This window comes from Bos indicus, chromosome 7, assembly GCF_029378745.1.
Source record: "Bos indicus isolate NIAB-ARS_2022 breed Sahiwal x Tharparkar chromosome 7, NIAB-ARS_B.indTharparkar_mat_pri_1.0, whole genome shotgun sequence".
Taxonomy (NCBI): domain Eukaryota; kingdom Metazoa; phylum Chordata; class Mammalia; order Artiodactyla; family Bovidae; genus Bos; species Bos indicus.
The window spans coordinates 17,784,801-17,801,494 of record NC_091766.1 but is presented as its reverse complement, the minus strand read 5'-3'; the positions used below and the strand labels follow the sequence as shown (position 1 = coordinate 17,801,494).

The following is a 16,694-nucleotide window of genomic DNA, read 5'->3' as shown; positions in this document are numbered from 1 at the left end:
TCTAACACCTGCTACAACACGGATGAACCTTGAGGACATGATGCCCAGTGAAATAAACCAGACAGAAAAGGGCAAATAATTGCATGATTCCAGTTCTAGGAGGTCCCAGAGGAGTCAAATCTGGAGACAGGAAGTAGATGGTGGGCCCAGGGGCTGGGGGAGGGGATGGGGAGTGAGTGTTTAATGGGGACAGAGTTTCAGTTTGGGAAGATGAGAAAGTCCTCGAGACGGATGGTGGGGATGGTTGCGTGACAATATAATGTACTTAATGTCATAAAACTGTACACTTAAAATTGGTTAAAAGGGTAAATTTTATGTAACATGTATTGTACCACAATAGAAAAATATTTAATTTTCTCGTTGTTTTAAGCCCCTTGTTTTTGATAACTTTTTACAGCAGCCCAAGGAAAAGGACACACTTGTGTAATTAGAAAAACATACAGGACAAATTAGGAGGGCTCTTGAATGTGGACTTGCCCCTGCACCCACTTTACAGATGTGGAAACTGAGGCTCATGGAGTCATTTCCTGGTCTCCGTGAATGATGGATGACAACCCATGTGTCTTCCCTGTGAGTAGTTAGAGGTGCTCCCACATGCACCCACCCCCTTTCAGTAAAAACCACAATGAAAGAGCTTAGAAAATGTATTCCTTTGTTCTTTTCCTTTGAAATCACACACACAGGCAGGGCACAGGCAGGGAGGTGGGGCGCAGTGTAGGTGGAGGAGGTGGAAGCGTTGGGGGAGCGGGTCCTCCCATCCCCCAAACATCCCAGTTCCTCTTTCACAGTCCTTGAATGGGGTTCCCCAAGGACTTGGAAGGAATGGAGAGAGGGGGTTCCCCAATGATACTAAGCTCAGCATCCAAATATAAAGTGCAGAATGTACAGGGTGGGGGGCTGGGGTAAGTAGGGGGGATGGGTTGTCAACTCCTCTCTGGTACAAAAATAGACCTGGAGTGAATTTGGGGGCTTAGGGGGTTGGGGCTTTGTTTTGCATCCTTGGTTTGTTGCTCCTGGTTTCCAACTCTGAAGCCCGGGGAGGGGCCGGCCGTGCTGGGGTGTGTGTGCATATGGGGTCCCCTTCATGTGTTCCCAGCTTCAGATTGCCTGCTTGCCGGCCCTAAGAGAGAGGGAGCCAGGCTCTGGGGGTTGTAATCAGCCTATAGGTGGGAAGAGGGTGTGAGACCAGCAGAGTGCTGGAGGAGCATTTGAGCGCACCTTTCGCCCAACCCTGCCCCTGCCCCAGGCCTAGGGGCATGTCCATGCTAGGGGGCTGGGGGTCCAGCATCTGTGGAGGGCCTGGGAGGGATATCTCCTCCCCTTGCCAGCATCAGCTGTGTCAGGACTGTGGGCACATCCTGTAGGTTGTCAAGCCGGGAGCCTGGAACCTGGGCTTCCTGCAGGCTCCATAGACTGTGGGGTTTGTGCCATGGGGGAAGGGCTCTGGTGTGTGTCTGGAACAGGGGCGTGTGGGATCCAGGGTGCTGACTGGCCTAGTGGGAGCTAGCTGGGGGCTCTGAGCTTTCAAGGTCCAGTGCCTGGGAGGGTTCAGGTCAGAGGTCAGGGGTTAAGGGGTTGGCATCCAGTGCCTAGAGGTGGCAGGGTCTGCCTCTTATGGGTGGAGTTTCAATGTCCAGTGCCTGCGGTCTGGGGTCCTACAGTCGTAGTCACCTGGAACCGCTCCTCTGCCATTGGGTTCTCGAGATTGTGGTTTGAGGAGTGAGGATCTGGCAGATCAGGGCTTGGGAATCTGGTGTCCATGGTTGGGGGTGTCGAGGGAATGATGCTTGAAATGTGGGGATCGGGGAGTTGAAGCAGCGGGATCTGGGACCCTGTGTTGAGGTAAAGGGATTCAGGAATCCAGTGGTTGGAGGGAGAGGATTCAGGATCCAGTGGATGGGGTCCCAGGATCTAGGCCTCGCATTGTCAGGATACCGTGGCTGAGGTTTCTTGAGATCCAGAGTCCAGTGGTTGAGCTTGGAGATCCAGGACTCGAAGCAGAGGATCTAGGATCCACCAGTTTAGGGCTGGGGATCTAGGATCCAGCAATGCCTGAGGACACTGGATCCGGTGCCTGAGGCAGCTGGTTGGGGGTTGCGGTTAGATACTGGGTCGGTGCTGCTGTGGTTGGGGTGTCAGGATCCATTAGCTGGCTTGTGGGGGATCCAGTGGTTAAGACATGAAGGTCCAGCACTCAGGACGGGGGTGAGAGGACAGGGAAACGTGGGATCCAGTGGCTGGAGTGTGGGGACGCAGGACCCAGTGGATGAAGTACGGGGATCCTGTGGTTTGAATGGTAGGGTGGGGGGAGGACCTGGGATCCACTGGCTGTCTTGTCGGTCTCCAGTGGCCCAGGTGTGGGGGGACATCATGATTGAGGTGAGGGATCTGGGGGTGGAGGGTGGGTTCTGGGTCCCTCACCTGGACGTGACCCCCAGGGCCTGCTTCATGTTCTCGTAGACCACATAGGAGATGCTCACAGCAGGGATAACCTTCATGAAGTTGGGGGCAATGCCCCGGTAAAGGCCCCGCACGCCCTCCTGGGATAGGATGTGACGGAGGAGACCCAGCATGGAGAGCTGGGGGGCTCCCTCAATGGAGGCTGGGGAGGGGTGGGGAGGTCAGGTAAGGCCAGAGGTCCCCCTCTCACTTCCCCCTCTTTCCCCACCACCCCCACCAGGGCTGGGCCAGGTAGTCATTGCAGTAAGAGGGACTAACAGTGGAACCTACGACTCCAAGTTGGGGCTTCTACTGGCCTTGGACTTGGCTGCTCAACGTTTCACCCCAATCTGGAGGGCCCCATTTGGGGATGATGAGAAGCAGAGCAGATATGTGTGGAAGGGGAGGTGGGAGAGGACACAGAAGTGTCCTCCTCCTGGAGCTCCATCCCTTCCTTCTTCTCTCAGCTAAACTCTGACTCATCCTTCCATTCTCCATCCCAAACCAGCTCTTCAGGGGAACCCTCCTTGGTGCCCCAAGTCCGAGTCTGGCTTTTTCCCCTCCCCTTCATTCAACCCTAAATCCATACTTAATTTTGGGATGATTTATTCAGCACCTTCCTCTCCAGCCTGGAAGCCCTTTGAGGGTTGGGAGACTACATATGTGTTATGGGCGGATAACCCCTGGCAAAAATCCCAACACACAAATGCTAAAATCCCCGTAGAAATTCTCAAAAAAAAAAAAAAAAAAAAAAGATTGAGGGATAGTAGGGGGGAGAAAAAAGAAAAATAACCTCAAAAAAACAATCCAGAGAAACAGAATAGAACAACTGTAGCCTGTAGCCTGGCGCTGTTGCTCCCTGGCCTGGCTGTAACCCAGCCTTGCAAATTAGAACTCAAAGAACCAGCCCAGAAAGCTTGCCTCCCAACTGAGATCGCTGGGATGCTCACCCAGTACTGACCGTGTCTGTTCTCCTGCTTAGGATAAAGGGCTCCCGTTCCAGCGTCACAAAAGGGTAAACTGAGGCCCAGAGAAAAGTCAGGGCTTGAGTCAAGGCCAATCCAAATTCCAGGAGGATCCCAGCCTGGGACTCTGCCTTCTCAGGAGGAGGAGCTGGGGGATGGGGAGATGGGCCCGAGTTGTGAGACCTTTCATGTCTCCTTGTCCCACCCAGGCCTCACCTTGGGCCTGCATGCGGGTCCGGACCAGGGCCAGTGGGTAGCTGGCTATCTGGCCGCACGTGCTGGAGATGGTGCCACAGGCCAGGAGGACGAGGATGCCCGGGTCAGCTGAATCGTGGCTATACTGCTGGAGCCACCGGTTCTTCAGGGTCTGGGAGGAGTGGAGAAGGAAGGAGGGTGGGTTGGAGCTAGGTGAAACCAGAACCCTGCTGGCTGGCTTCTGTATCCTGTGACAGCTGGTCTTAGCCAAGCAGGCTCTTGCTTAGACTTCACCTAAAGGGGACTTCCCTGGTGGTCTGGTGGTTAAGACTGAGCACTTCTAATGTAGGGGGCCTGGATTCCATCCCTAGTGGGGGAACTAAGATCCCACATTCCTGCTGCACCATGGGGACAAAAAACAAACAAAAAACCTTACCTAGACTCTTTCTGGGCTTCCCTGATGACTCAGATGGTAAAGGATCTGCCTGCAATATGGGAGACCTGAGTTTGATCCCTGGGTGGGGAAGATTCCGGGGAGAAGGGAATGGCTACCCATTCCAGTACTCTTGCCTGGAAAATCCCATGGACAGAGGAGCCTGGTGGCCTACAGTCCATGGGGTCGCAAAGAGTCAGATGCAACTGTGCACACTCACACAGACCCTTTCTGGTATGTGGAATAATGGCCCCCTATTGTTCCTCCCCTAATCCCTGGAATCTGTGAATAGGATACCTTCCTTGGCAAGAGGGACTTTGCAAATAGGATTAAGTTAAAGATCTGGAGGTGGGAGATTATGCTAGAGCTTTCAAGTGGGCCTGATGTCATCACAAGTCTCCTTCTAAAAGTCAGAGAAGGAGAAGTGATGACAGAAACAGACATGAGAGAGAGACACGAGGTGGGGGAAGAGGCCATGTTGCTGACCTTCAATATGGAGAAGGGGCCATGAGCCAATGAACGTGGACCATCAGAAACTGGAAAATCTAAGAAAACGGATTCTCTCCTAGAGCCTCCTAAAGGAAAGAAGCCTTGCTGACACCTTGATTTTAGCCCAATTAGACCTATTTTATGGGTTTCTCTGGTGGCTCAGTAAAGAATCCCCCTGCCAATCAGGAAATGTGGGTTTGATCCCTGGGTCGGGAAGGTCCCCGGAAAAAGAAATGGCAATCCACTGCAGTATTCTTGCCTGGGAAATTCCATGGACAGAGAACCTGGCAGGCTACATCCGTAGAGTTGCAAAGAGTCAGACATGACTGATGACTAAATAACAATTACTATCCCCATTTCACTGATGAGAAACTGAGGCTCAAGGGAAGTTACTTGCCCAAAGCCACAAGATAAAGGTGACAATCAGCATTCAGAGTCACCCCCAAGTCCAGAGCTATGCTCTTGGCCAATCCTTTCTGAAGCCTTCTGTGAGGCCTCTGTAAGTCCAGGATCTTTTTTCTGACCTTGGGACTGGAAAGGCTCATAAATTGCATTTCCTGAGTCAGTCTTAATCCATTGCTAATGGCTTCCCAGAACTGTGTTGAGAGAGACTCAAGTGTGGTAATGGATTGGTGATGTCTGGTCTGGGTGTGGAAGGGGCAAATGAGAAGTGTTTACTATACTGACTTTGGGGCTAGAGCTGCATTAGCCAACTAGGTGTTTAATGAGTTTTTAAGAGCAGTTCTGTTAAAAAGAGGTTTTGATACCTGGATAAGAATGGCCAATGGCCAACACTGCACTTAAAAAAGAGTAAATCTAACTAAGGAAAATGAGATAAAATAATTAAAAATTTTAGATGTTAAAATCAGAGGCTTAGAATTTCAAAGATATATTAATAACTGTGAATAAAGTTAAAGTATAAAAAAGGAAATAAAACATGTTTTAAAGTGAAAAAAAAAAAAGTAAATCATGTTTCTACAGGACTTCTCAGAGTCTTTAAGAGACTAATTAAGATCTTGAAATGTCAAGAGGGCACAGGGCTTCTCAAACTACTTAGACCTCTGAAATCACTTTTGGGGTGAAGAATGAATGAAATAAGGCTGTGTCTTATTTCTGCTCAGGAGTCTTAATGGCTTCCTATCACCTTTGGGAGAAACCCAAACTCGTGATCTTTGAGTCCTTGCTGATGCCAGCTCCATCCGGCCACTCAGGACTGCCACTCTTCAACAGCAAAACAACCAACCAATCTAATCAAAAAATGGGCAGACCTAAAAAGACATTTCTCCAAAGAAGACATTTAGAAGGCCCATGGGAACGTGAAAAGATGCTCAATGTTGCTAATTATTGGAGAAATGTAAATCAAAACCACAGGGAGGTATCACCTCACACTGGTCAGACTGGCCATCATTAAAGAGTCTACAAATAATAAATGCTGGAGAGGGTGTGGAGAAAAGGGAACCCTCCTACACTTTTGGAGGGAATATAAATTGGTACAGCTACTGTGGAAAACAGTATGGAGGTTCCTTAAAAAATAGAGATGCCCTTTGATCCAGCAATCCCACTCCTGGGCATATATCTGGACACAACTAAGATATATGCACCACTATTCACAATAGTTGAGACAGGGCAACAACTTAAATGTCCATTGACCATATAAGTGCTTACTTAAATAAGTACCATATAAGATGTGGTACTTACATGCAATGGACTACTAGTCAGCCATAAAAAAGGATGCCATAATGCCATTTCCAGCATCATGGATGGACCTAGAGATGATCATACTAAGTGAAGTAAGTCAGGGAAAGACAAATACCATATGATATCACTTGTATGTGGAATCTAAAATACTATACAAATGAACTTATCTGTGAAACAGAAACAAGGCTCCAGACACAGAAAAAACACTCATGGTTACCAAAAGGGAAAAGTGAGGCGGGAGGGATAATTTTGGAGCTTGGAATTAGCAGATACAAACTGTTTGTGTGTGTCAGTAGCTCAGTTGTGTCTGACTTTTTGCAACCCCATGGACTGTAGCCCACCAGGCTCCTCTGTCTGTGGAATTCTCCAGGCAAGAATACTGGAGCGGGTTGCCATTTCCTTCTCCAAGGGATCTTCCTGATCCAGGCATCAAACGTAGGTCTCCTGCAATGCAGGCAGATTCTTTACCATCTGAGCTACAGGGAAGTCCCATAGACACAAACTACAGTATATAAAATAAACAACAAGTTTCTACTGTATAGCACAGGGAACTACATTCTATATATTGTAATAAGCTGTAATAGAAAAAAGAGAGACTTTCACTCCTCCAAGAGACCAAATTCATTCCTGTGTCTGGCCCTTGGCATTGCTGTGCCCTCTGCTTTGTTCACACTCTTTTGATATATATTCAGCCCATCACTCCATCACCACCTCTCAGAGGCATTCCCAGCAATGCCCCCCTCCTGCCCACAGCTACTTTTGATTACACATTCTCTTTGTTGTCTTCTGAGAACTTTTCAGGATCTGAAACTATTTATTTGCTGGTTTACTGCCTTCTTTGTTCACTGGAGGGGCGTCCCAGGAGGACAAGAATTATGTTGTACTCTTTGAATGCATGCATCGGAAGGACTGGTGCTGAAGCTCCAATACTTTGGTCACCTGATGCAAAGAGCTGATTCACTGGAAAAGACCCTGATGCTGGGAAAGATGGAGGGCAAGAGGAGAAGGGGGCGACAGAGGATGAGATGGTTGGATGGCATCACTGACTCAATGGACGTGAGTTTGAGCAAGCTCAGGGAGATAGTGAAGGACAGGGAAGCCTGGTGTGCTGCAGGGGTCACAGAGAGTTGGACGCGATTTGGCAACTGAACAACCACCTCGGATGCAGCAGCCAGCACAGTGCCAGGCACTTATGGATGCTTAGGAGACAGTGGCTAAACCAACACATGAATGAGCGAATGAGTGAAGCTTTATCTCATTTGGCTATTTATGTAGATGCTGGGTGCTGGTCCAGCAGGTAGGGTTGGCATGTATGGGGGATCTCAGATCAGACCAGTTATGTCATTTGTGGGACCCAGTGTGAAATAAAAATAAGGGAGGACCCCTGTTCAAAGATTACTGAAAATTTTAAGATGGGACTTTCCTGGGGGTCCAGAGGTTAAGAGCCCACCTGCCAGTGCAAAGGACATGAGTTTGATCCTGGTCCGGGAAGATCCCACCTGTCACAGGGCAACTAAGCCCGTGAGCCACAACTACTGAGCCTGAGATCTAGAGCTCAAGTGCCATAACCCCCGAAGCCCACGCCCCCTGGAGCCTGTGCTCTGCAACAAGAGAAGCCACGGCAGTGAGAAACCTGTGCACCGCAACTAGAGAGTAGCCCTCGCATGCCTCAACTAGAGAAGGCCTGAGTGCAGTGATGGAGACCCAGTGCAGCCAAAAACAAATAAGTAAATAAAAAGAAAAAAAAATTCAAGATGGCAACAGCAAAGCATTCAACCAAGCCCAGGGCCCTTTTGAGTTGGCAACTGGACAGGCTGCCCACCTAGGGAACTGGGCTGGATACAAACACTGGGGCAGGGATGCCTGGGGACTTCTGTGGTAATTGGGAGAACCTGGTGATCCTGCCAGGAGAAGGGAGAAGCAATGGATGAGGCCTCTGGAAGAGAAACAGCAAAAACTCCTGGCTCCTTCCTCTCCTGATAAAGGTCCCAAGATGCTGACCATGGGTGTGGATTTTATAGTGGCGATGGACACCGAAAGGGGCAGGCCTTAAAGAAAACATTGGCTTGGAGGTAGAGGCGTGTTAGTTCATCTTTGCCTGCTCCCTTGATTCTCTGAGCTGGAGTGGTCCCCAACTTTCACATGTCCTGAGACCTGGGAAGACCAAACTACAGATGGAAGGTTCTTATCGTAGGAAGTGGAAGAGTGGCAGGCGATGGGGGTGCAATGCCTGGAAAGGTTCCCCAGGATCCCATGGCCCATGGTGCTTTGCTTCTCCACCTGTAGCTATGGAGGTCAACTGATTCAGACCCCCAGGGAGAGCAGACCCCAGAGAAGGGAGTGCCACAGACCTCGTAGACGGCCAGATCGATGCCCGCGTAGGGGATGATGCCCAGAACGTTGGGCAGGTAGCCACGGTAGAAGGCACGGGGCCCTTCTCTCTCCAGGATCTGCCACGCGCAGTCCAGCAGTCCCTTGTACTGGCCCGTCCGGCGAAGGGTCAGCCGTGTCTTCAGCACCTAGGGAGAACCCGGTTATCCCTGGAAAAGCTGCCTTTGGAATCACAACATCCAGGAATGAAGACAGCTGGGTGGAGACACCCTGAGAATAACTGAATTAAAAGAATCACTTCCTCTAGAATCTATCTTCTGCCTCCAAACTCTATACCCACAAACTGTTACATCTATCAGGGTTGCATGTGGCACCCACTGCTAACTGTCTCCCAATATCTTGTTATCTTCTCTCTTAGCAATAGAATCTGTTATTTTCAGCAAGTACACAGCTTCTAGAAATATAGACTACATTTCTCAGCTTCCCTAGGTGTGTGGCCATGTGACTGAGTCCTAGCTGATGAAGGTGAAGAAGGATGCCAGGCTGTCAGAAAGCATCCTTAAGGTCACGGAGGTGTTCCTTCCTTTGTTTTTCCTTCTTGGCTGGAATGTGGTTGCTGTAACTGGAGCACAAGCAGCCATTTTGGTCCATAAGGAGGATGCTACATGCTGCGGTGGTAGAACAAGATAGAGTCTTGTTCTCCAACACTCTGAAGCCACTATACCATCCCTGAACTGCTCACCTCTGGACTTCATTTATGTGATTTAGGTTTTCTATCACTCACAATCCTAACTGATGCCTGGTACAACCTGAAACTTGAAATGATTTCTCCAAAAACGGTTTCACTTGGAAATGATTCCCTTGGGGACAAGCATCCTGGAAACCAGGATCCTTAGAGGAGGCATAGCCATCAATGGCTGCCCCCTACAACTGTTATCTAAACGGTTAAACCAACATTGATCAAACCAGCCAATCCTGAAGGAAATCAACCCTGATTATTCATTGGAAGGACTGATGCTGAAGCTCCAGTACTTTGGCCACCTGATGTGAAGAATCAACTCACTGGAAAAGACCCTGATGCTGGAATGACTGAGCGCAGGAGGAGAAGGGGGCCCTTCTCATCCAGAGGATGACATGGTTGGATGGCATCATTGACTCAATGTACATGAGTTTGAGCAAACTGGAGATAGTGAAGGACAGGGCAGCCTGGTGTGCTTCAGTCCATGGGGTTGCAGTGTCAGATATGACTGAGCTGAGCGACTGAACAACAACAAACCAACAAACCACTACTGTCTCCAGAAATCACATATCAAACTGTGATATGCAGACCAGCTACACAAGAAACAGCATTGCTGTACTGAGTCTGAATCAGGAAGAGACAAAGTGATCACCCAATGCTTAGTGGATCAGTGTGAAGTGGATCATCCCAACTCCCACAGTGCAACAAGGTCTCTGCCAGGGCTCCTCCTCACCTCCATGGGGTAGATGATGGTTTGGGCTGTGGCACCAGCCAGGGAGCCAGCCACAAAGCGCTCCTGCACATGCAGTGTCTCCTGTTGCCCCCGGATGGCCCGCTTGATCTGAGAAGGAGACACAGAGGTGGCGGGACCTCAGGGCTTAGCCTTCCGTGGGCTTGAAGTTCCCCTCTGCTGTCCTGCTGGGGGCATCCCGTAGGGGAACCGATGCCCACTCCCAGGGGCCCGCAGACATTCCCCCACTCCCAGGCCAATCCTGCAGACCCCATGTCTACAATCCATGCCTCCCCACACCTGCCCCCACCTGCTCATAGGCCATGAACTTGATTGCCGACTCAGGTGCAATCTTGAGCACATTAATCCCGTTGCCACGCCACAGGGAGTGCACGCCCCCCTCTTGGATCATGCTCCGGAGGCCCCCCAGGATGTTCAGCCGGTTGGTCTTAGAGGCATGGACCTGGGTGGGGGGAGACAAGGTGGCTTTGGGGTCCCTTCCAGGGGTCCAGGCCTGGGAAAGGAGGGGGTGGGTCTCTCCAGGGCCTCTCACCTGCATGAAGACCTTGAGGCGGTCCAGAGGGGCTGTGCCTGTTCGGGACACAGCCCCCGCCACCGCGCCCGCCACCAGCTGCTTCCACCACATGCCAGTCAGCTTCTCCTGCTCCGAGAACTCATCCGGGACAGTCAGGCACTCACCAATATCCAGGACCTGGGGATGCAGAGGCTGGGGGTGTCATGACCCACTGGGGCTGGGGAGAGGTGACTCTGCTCTAAACTGGGGTGTCTCCCCCATGAATTCCAGGATACCCAGAGAGGCCACCAATCCAAGAGATCTCTCTCGGATCCCTACCCGACCTAGCCCCACAGTCTCCATGAAAGGTAACGTCCTTCCTGGGGACCTCCACCAAATCCCATCAAAGCCTCCTATTCAAGCCTCTGCTCCATAAAGATCCCTCCAGAGCCAATGAAATCCCTCTGCAGGATTCTACCCAAGGGTCTCTTACATAAGGATTCCAGAAGATTCCTGCAGGGCCACACAAGATCCTACCAGGGGCTTCCCATATCAGGAGCCCAGTGGCTCTCTCCTGGGGTCTCCCCCTGATCCCCAGGGGTGTCCCCCACAAAGATCATCTGTCCTCTAGCATCTCCACTTGTGGACTTCTTAACCAAACCCCTCATAGGTCTCCCAGGGTGGGAATCTCTGGATCTCTCAAGAGATTCTTAGCAGATCCCAAGGATGGATCCCCTCCAGATGCCATCAGATCCTATCAGAAGCATCACTCAGGGATTCCGACCCCAGAAATGACAATCCAGAGCACTTCTTCCCTCAATTTCTAATGGATCTCATCAGACCCTCCAAAAACAGTGGCTTCCTAACTTGTCTTTTCAGCAGCAGAATTCTTTATTGGGCAGAACTAGAAACCAGCAGAAGGAGAGCTGCGTGGGTAGAGGGTGGGAGACCAGATGCCCCATCTGGTGAGCCCTCTCTTGCCTACCTCCCCAAAGCCCAGCAGTAAGTCTGAAGGGCTCCCATCAGTCCCCAGAGTCCCAGATGAAGGAAGCAGAGAGCAGAACCTCACCCTCAGGCTGCTCCCAGTGGTTCCTCCCACTAGAGTGCTGATCCAGCCCCAGCCCCTATGCCCTGGGAAAGAGAGGTCCCAACCACCAGGCTGGGATCGTCACCCCCACCTCACCGTGGAATGCTTCCAGAAATACAGCACATCTTCCACGTTCTCCAGCGAATGCAACAGGAAGTGGTCACGCCACTCCTGCCAGTCAATGGTCATGGTGCCATCACGGTCCATGCTGGTGGGGGGAGGGGCAACAGGTGGGACAGAATCAGTGCCTGGGGCTGGGAGGTGAGTTGAGGGAGGTGAGAGATTCTGGTTGGTTTGGGGAGGAGACTGAGCTCCTTGGCACTGCGAGGCCCCCCGTTTTACAGAGGGGCACACTGAGGCTCCGAGCAGGAAAGCAACTAGCCCAAGATCTCAGATCCACTCCCTCCCTGGTATTGGGTCCAGGGTTCAGAGGCTTGAGGTGGCTGAGGGGGTCTCTGGGATCTGAGTTACCTGGGATTGTGGACCCAACCACTCACCTGTGCAGGATTTTCTCTGCCTGTTCCAGCGAGATGGAAATACCTAGGGCTCGGAAACTCTGCTGGATCTCAGAGACGTCAATCTGACCTGGGGAGGGGGGCCGAGGGGGGGACCCTGAGTCAGAGGACCATAATAGCTTGGACTGGGGATGTCTAACAAGACTAGGGCATGCAGAAACCCAAGGTGAGGTGTGTGGCAAGGTTGCAGGGAGGGGCCCTTGACCCACTGGGATCAGAGAGGTGGAATTGGTTCATATTGGGAGGGACTTGCATTTGCTGAATGAAGGATTAAGTCCAGGAGTAATTATTGGGGTCCCCATGCCACAGGGAGTTGAGGCCACACTGGACATCCAGAAAATGCGATGGGGGTGGCTCTGTCTCACAGGGAATCCAGGAGCAATGTGGGGAGGGGAATCTTTGCATCACAAATAACACTAATAAATAATAGGGTCCCACCCCATTAGGAAAAGGAGGTGGGATAGGCCTGCTGGGCCCAGAAGCACCTAGCTGAGGGTGAGGAAAGCTCCCGAAATAGCCTGTGAGTCATCAGGGAGAAGCGGCCCTCCCCCCTTCCTCCTGGCACTGCCAGTTCTAACCCCATTGGGGTCTCCAGGGCCCCCACAGCCCCATCCCTGGGCCTTACCATCCTGATTCCGGTCCAGACTGTGGAACAGAAGTAGAAGGCGCTGCTCCCGCTCCTGCAGGTAGAGGATAAACTCCTCCAGGTCAAGGCCACCATCTGGGTCAGTGTCACCCTCAGGGGAGATGCCCTGGCAGGGGAGAAAGGTCAGAGAGAGCTCCTCTAAGCTACTCCCACAATGTGGGGCATGACAAGCTTATGTCCCAGGAGCCTGGGCCCATCACTCTGCCATCAGCTCTCCCCTCAACAAGATGCCCAAGGCCATGGTAGGTCTGTACAGTGGACAGCAGTTGTCCAACTTTCTTGGCGAGCAAAATGAGGCTCGTCAAGGTCAAGTAACTTGTCCAAGGTTACAGAGCTGGGAAGTAGACAGGTGGACCTGGGCTCTTTGTTTCTGCAAGCCTGTCCTTCCAGCTGTCTCTTATAAGAACTTGTCCGCATGGCAGTTTCAAGAGCTCTCACTGGAGACGGCGCTGGGCAACGTGGTAGCAAGGTCACAACCACACTGAGCATCCGCTGGGCCTCTGTTTACCCATCTGTAAAGTGGGAGGGTGATTGGAGGTTTCAGGGTGCTATGGACACAGTCCAGTGGCATCTGGGTCTTCAGGTGTAGAGGGATTGGGGTCAAGTTCCTGCTTGGATAGGAGCATCCCCAGCTGAGGGCAGCCTCAGATAGGATTGGGTCCTTGGCTGGGACAACTTGGGGCATTGAGCCAAGTCCTAGAAAGGACAGGGAAGGGAATGTAAACATACAGTCTGGGGCAGCTGCCTGGGAGAGTAGTGGGTGCCCAGAGCCGGGTAGGAGGGAAGGGAGGGCATGTTTCCTGTAGGTGGGTGCAGGCCATGTCTCTGGGTTGTGCAAAGAGTTCAGAGGAGGGTGTGTCCTGGGCAGTGGGCAGAAAAGCGCACGTGGCCCCATTCCCGGGCAGACATCCTCCACCCAGAAGGAGGAGGGGGACGGGTTTGGCAGCCTGAACTGCAGGCCTGGGGCCTCGGTTGTCCTGTCTTGAGAGATCCCGTCAGGCCCGGACACGAGCGGGCACGGGCAAAGAGACAGGGACGCTCAAGGTAGGCACGGGTCCTGGAGTCCAGCACAGGCTGTCACGGGCGACTCCCGGCGCTCCATTCAGGGGCTCAGATTACCCGGCGCCAGCTGGGCCCAGCGCAGCGCACCAGGAGGAGTATCCCAGCGGGGGTACCTGTTGGGCGCCGCGGTCCGGATCGCCCCCGCCCAGCCGGGCCAGTCCCTGGCGCAACTCGCGGATGTCCACGCGACCATCCTTGTTACTGTCCAGCTCTTCGAAGAGGCGACCCCAGCGCTGACGCCGCTCGGCCTCGCCCGGGCCCCCCCGCATGGCGCCAGCCCGGGGGGGAGGGGAGGCCCGGCAGCGGCGGCCTCAACGGGGGCTTGACGGCTCCCCCTCCCCCCCCGGGGCCCCGCAGGGCCAGCTCCGCGGCCACTGCCACTGCAGCCTCCGCGCTGCCTGCCGTGCTCCGGCACTTGTAGGAGGCGGTGACTGCTAGCCGTCGCCGCCCGCCCCAGAACTTGCTTCTCCTCCCCCGACCCGCTTTGGGGGGAGGGGGCTGAGGGCGGAGCTGGAGGGGGGAGGGTCAGGGATGCCCGGGTATTAGCACAACCGAGGGAGCACCACCGGAGAAGGCAATGGCACCCCACTCCAGTACTCTTGCCTGGAAAATCCATGGACGGAGGAGCCTGGTAGGCTGCAGTCCATGGGGTCGCTAAGAGTCGGACACGACTTTCACTTTTTACTTTCATGAATTGGAGAAGGAAATGGCAAACCACTCCAGTGTTCTTGCCTGGAGAATCCCAGGGACGGGGAAGCCTGGTGGGCTGCCGTCTATGGGGTCGCACAGAGTCGGACACGACTGAAGCGACTTAGCAGCAGCAGCAGCAACAGCAGGGAACACCACATTCATTCTGGAAATGGAGTGGCTGGAGAGAGCAATATCTCACGTCTGGTTTCGTAGCTCCTTTTCTACGTGCCTCACTTTACCCTCTGCCCAAGGAGGCGAGGTAAGGAGATCTCGAGGACTGGGTTACGTAATCCCTTTCCACTTGACCTCCTGCCTCTACTAATTTTCATCAGGAACTAAAGTTCTCTTTTTTCCTAGACGTTCTCAAGGACCAACTCCGCGCCATCTAGGCCTGCAACAGCCCGCCCGCTCCAATCACATTCCCTACGCGGCCACTGAAGCACAATATCTAGCCGTGCTGTCATCCCGCCCGTGCGCCTCCTTTCTCGGTTCCACTCAGCCTGGGAAACGGAAGATCAACGCGCCGGGCGGCTTCAAAGTCGGTTTCCTATTGGCCAGAGCCGCAAAAGCTGCGCCCGCCCGTCCCGCCTCTCCCACCCACCTAGGCGGGGCCTCCCCACTGACCCAGGGCAGCCTTCGGCCCCGCGGCTCCTGGCTCTCCAGGAAGTCTTAAAGTGGCCCGGACCTGATCCGGACACCGAGAAAATTGCTCTCTCTGGACCTGCCTGGGGAGGAGTCCCAGGCGCGGTTGGGGATAAGGACGCGTAATTGGAGGCGGGGCCCCAGTCTGTCGCTCTCTGTGCACCTGCCGAAGGTCCCTCCCACTAGTTTCGGGCGCAGTTTCTCGATTCACCATTAGGGGGAGGGGCGCCCAGGCCTTTTGACAGCGAATAATAATAATAGCTAACGTTGATTCATTGCGTTGTATAAGCCTGGTCTTTTACTCACTTCTCGCGTCGTCTTCTCTAAAACCCTAAAACGTAGGTGGGACTGGCTTTCGCACTTCACGGATGAGGAAATAGGAGGTTAAGCCGCTCACCCCAGTCCATATGCCCAGGAAGGGGTAAAGCAGAGATTTAACTAGACCTGGGATTCTTACCCATCGTTGATCTATGACCTGGAAGGGATTAATTTTCCCTTAACCATAACTCTTCACTGTAGAGTCCGCAGGATGAGGTCGTCTTATCACCATCGTCCTTGATCCAAAGATACAGCCGAGAGGGCAATATGGCTCCCTGGCAATATGCCCAGATAGGTGTGCTCTAACAGGTGTGTTCCAGACAAAGCCTCTTATAGAGGGTCTCTTCACAGACGTTTTCATTCACAGATGGCCCTTGCAGGTGCCCTGCAACATAGGGGGATACAGATATTTTCCCACAGAGATGTCCCAAACAAACGGTTTCTCACAGGTGCATCCTTGACAGATGGACCTCAGTACACACGAGCCCCCCTCAGATGTGCTTCTGTTAGAGTGCCCCACGCAGGCGTGCTCAGATCTCCCTCTCACATGAGCTCAGTTCTACGCAGCTGTCCCTCCTGCAAGGTTGTTTCCTCCACCTCATAGGTATGTGTCTCAACAGGTATTCCTCCACCCAGGAATGCGTTACACAGCCTCCACCACCACAGGTGTATTCCATTTAAATATCCATCCATATGAGGCTTTTTCATATAACGGGGTCCCCTACAGGCGCACTTCAATGCAGGTGTGTCTTGTACAGGTGTTTCTAATGTCTTTCCACAGGGCAATTCCTCCTGCAAATCTTGTTCATTTCATAGGTGAGCCATGCAGATGCATTCCCAAAACAGATGTGCCCCGCGCCACAGTGCCTCAGCCAGGTATTTAACATGCAGGTGTGTTCTCTACAGCTGTTTTCCCCACAGGCAGGCTTCCATTCAGCTATACTCCAAATAGATGTGTTTCAAGGCAGATGTGTCCCTCGGCGTTCTTACAGATCCGTGCAGATGTCTTCTTTACACCTAAGCTCTCATGCAGGTGTGTGCCACATAGGTGTTTTTTCCTTAGAGGCTCCCCATCCCGGTCTGCCCAAGACAGGAGTGCTTCACACACCGATGTTTCCATGCCCTGTGTTTCCACACCTGGACAATTCTACAGGTGTACCTGCAGTGCAGGTGAGAGGCCCCTTTTACACCTGCGCGCTTA

At 52.6% G+C, this 16,694-nt stretch overlaps 1 protein-coding gene and 1 long non-coding RNA gene across 11 annotated transcripts; one reads left to right on the top strand and one right to left on the bottom strand.

The window, feature by feature from the left end:
* Positions 1 to 631: 631 nt before the first annotated feature.
* SLC25A23 (solute carrier family 25 member 23) lies at positions 632 to 16,656 on the bottom strand. 10 transcript variants are annotated; one of them, XR_011567545.1, is made up of 12 exons: positions 13,957 to 14,249; positions 12,761 to 12,887; positions 12,118 to 12,205; positions 11,717 to 11,828; positions 10,573 to 10,731; positions 10,330 to 10,482; positions 10,023 to 10,130; positions 8,571 to 8,738; positions 3,621 to 3,771; positions 3,401 to 3,459; positions 2,422 to 2,602; positions 632 to 2,006 (listed from the first exon to the last, which is right to left on the bottom strand). XR_011567545.1 is itself a non-coding variant. In XM_070792983.1 (11 exons), exons 4-11 carry the CDS (start codon positions 11,825 to 11,827, stop codon positions 1,883 to 1,885), a joined length of 1,155 nt encoding a protein of 384 aa, XP_070649084.1. In that variant the 5' UTR covers position 11,828; positions 12,118 to 12,205; positions 12,761 to 12,887; positions 15,633 to 16,656; the 3' UTR covers positions 632 to 1,882. The 10 variants fall into 10 exon arrangements, 8 of the variants coding, with proteins under 8 accessions (XP_070649084.1, XP_070649078.1, XP_070649076.1 ...); XR_011567546.1 differs by having other exon boundaries at positions 632 to 1,120; XM_070792983.1 differs by lacking the exons at positions 3,401 to 3,459; positions 13,957 to 14,249 and adding an exon at positions 15,633 to 16,656.
* Positions 14,360 to 15,450, top strand: LOC109561693 (uncharacterized). Its single transcript, XR_002181081.2, has 2 exons — positions 14,360 to 14,792; positions 14,891 to 15,450. It is a non-coding gene; the product is annotated as an uncharacterized lncRNA (long non-coding RNA).
* Positions 16,657 to 16,694: the final 38 nt, after the last annotated feature.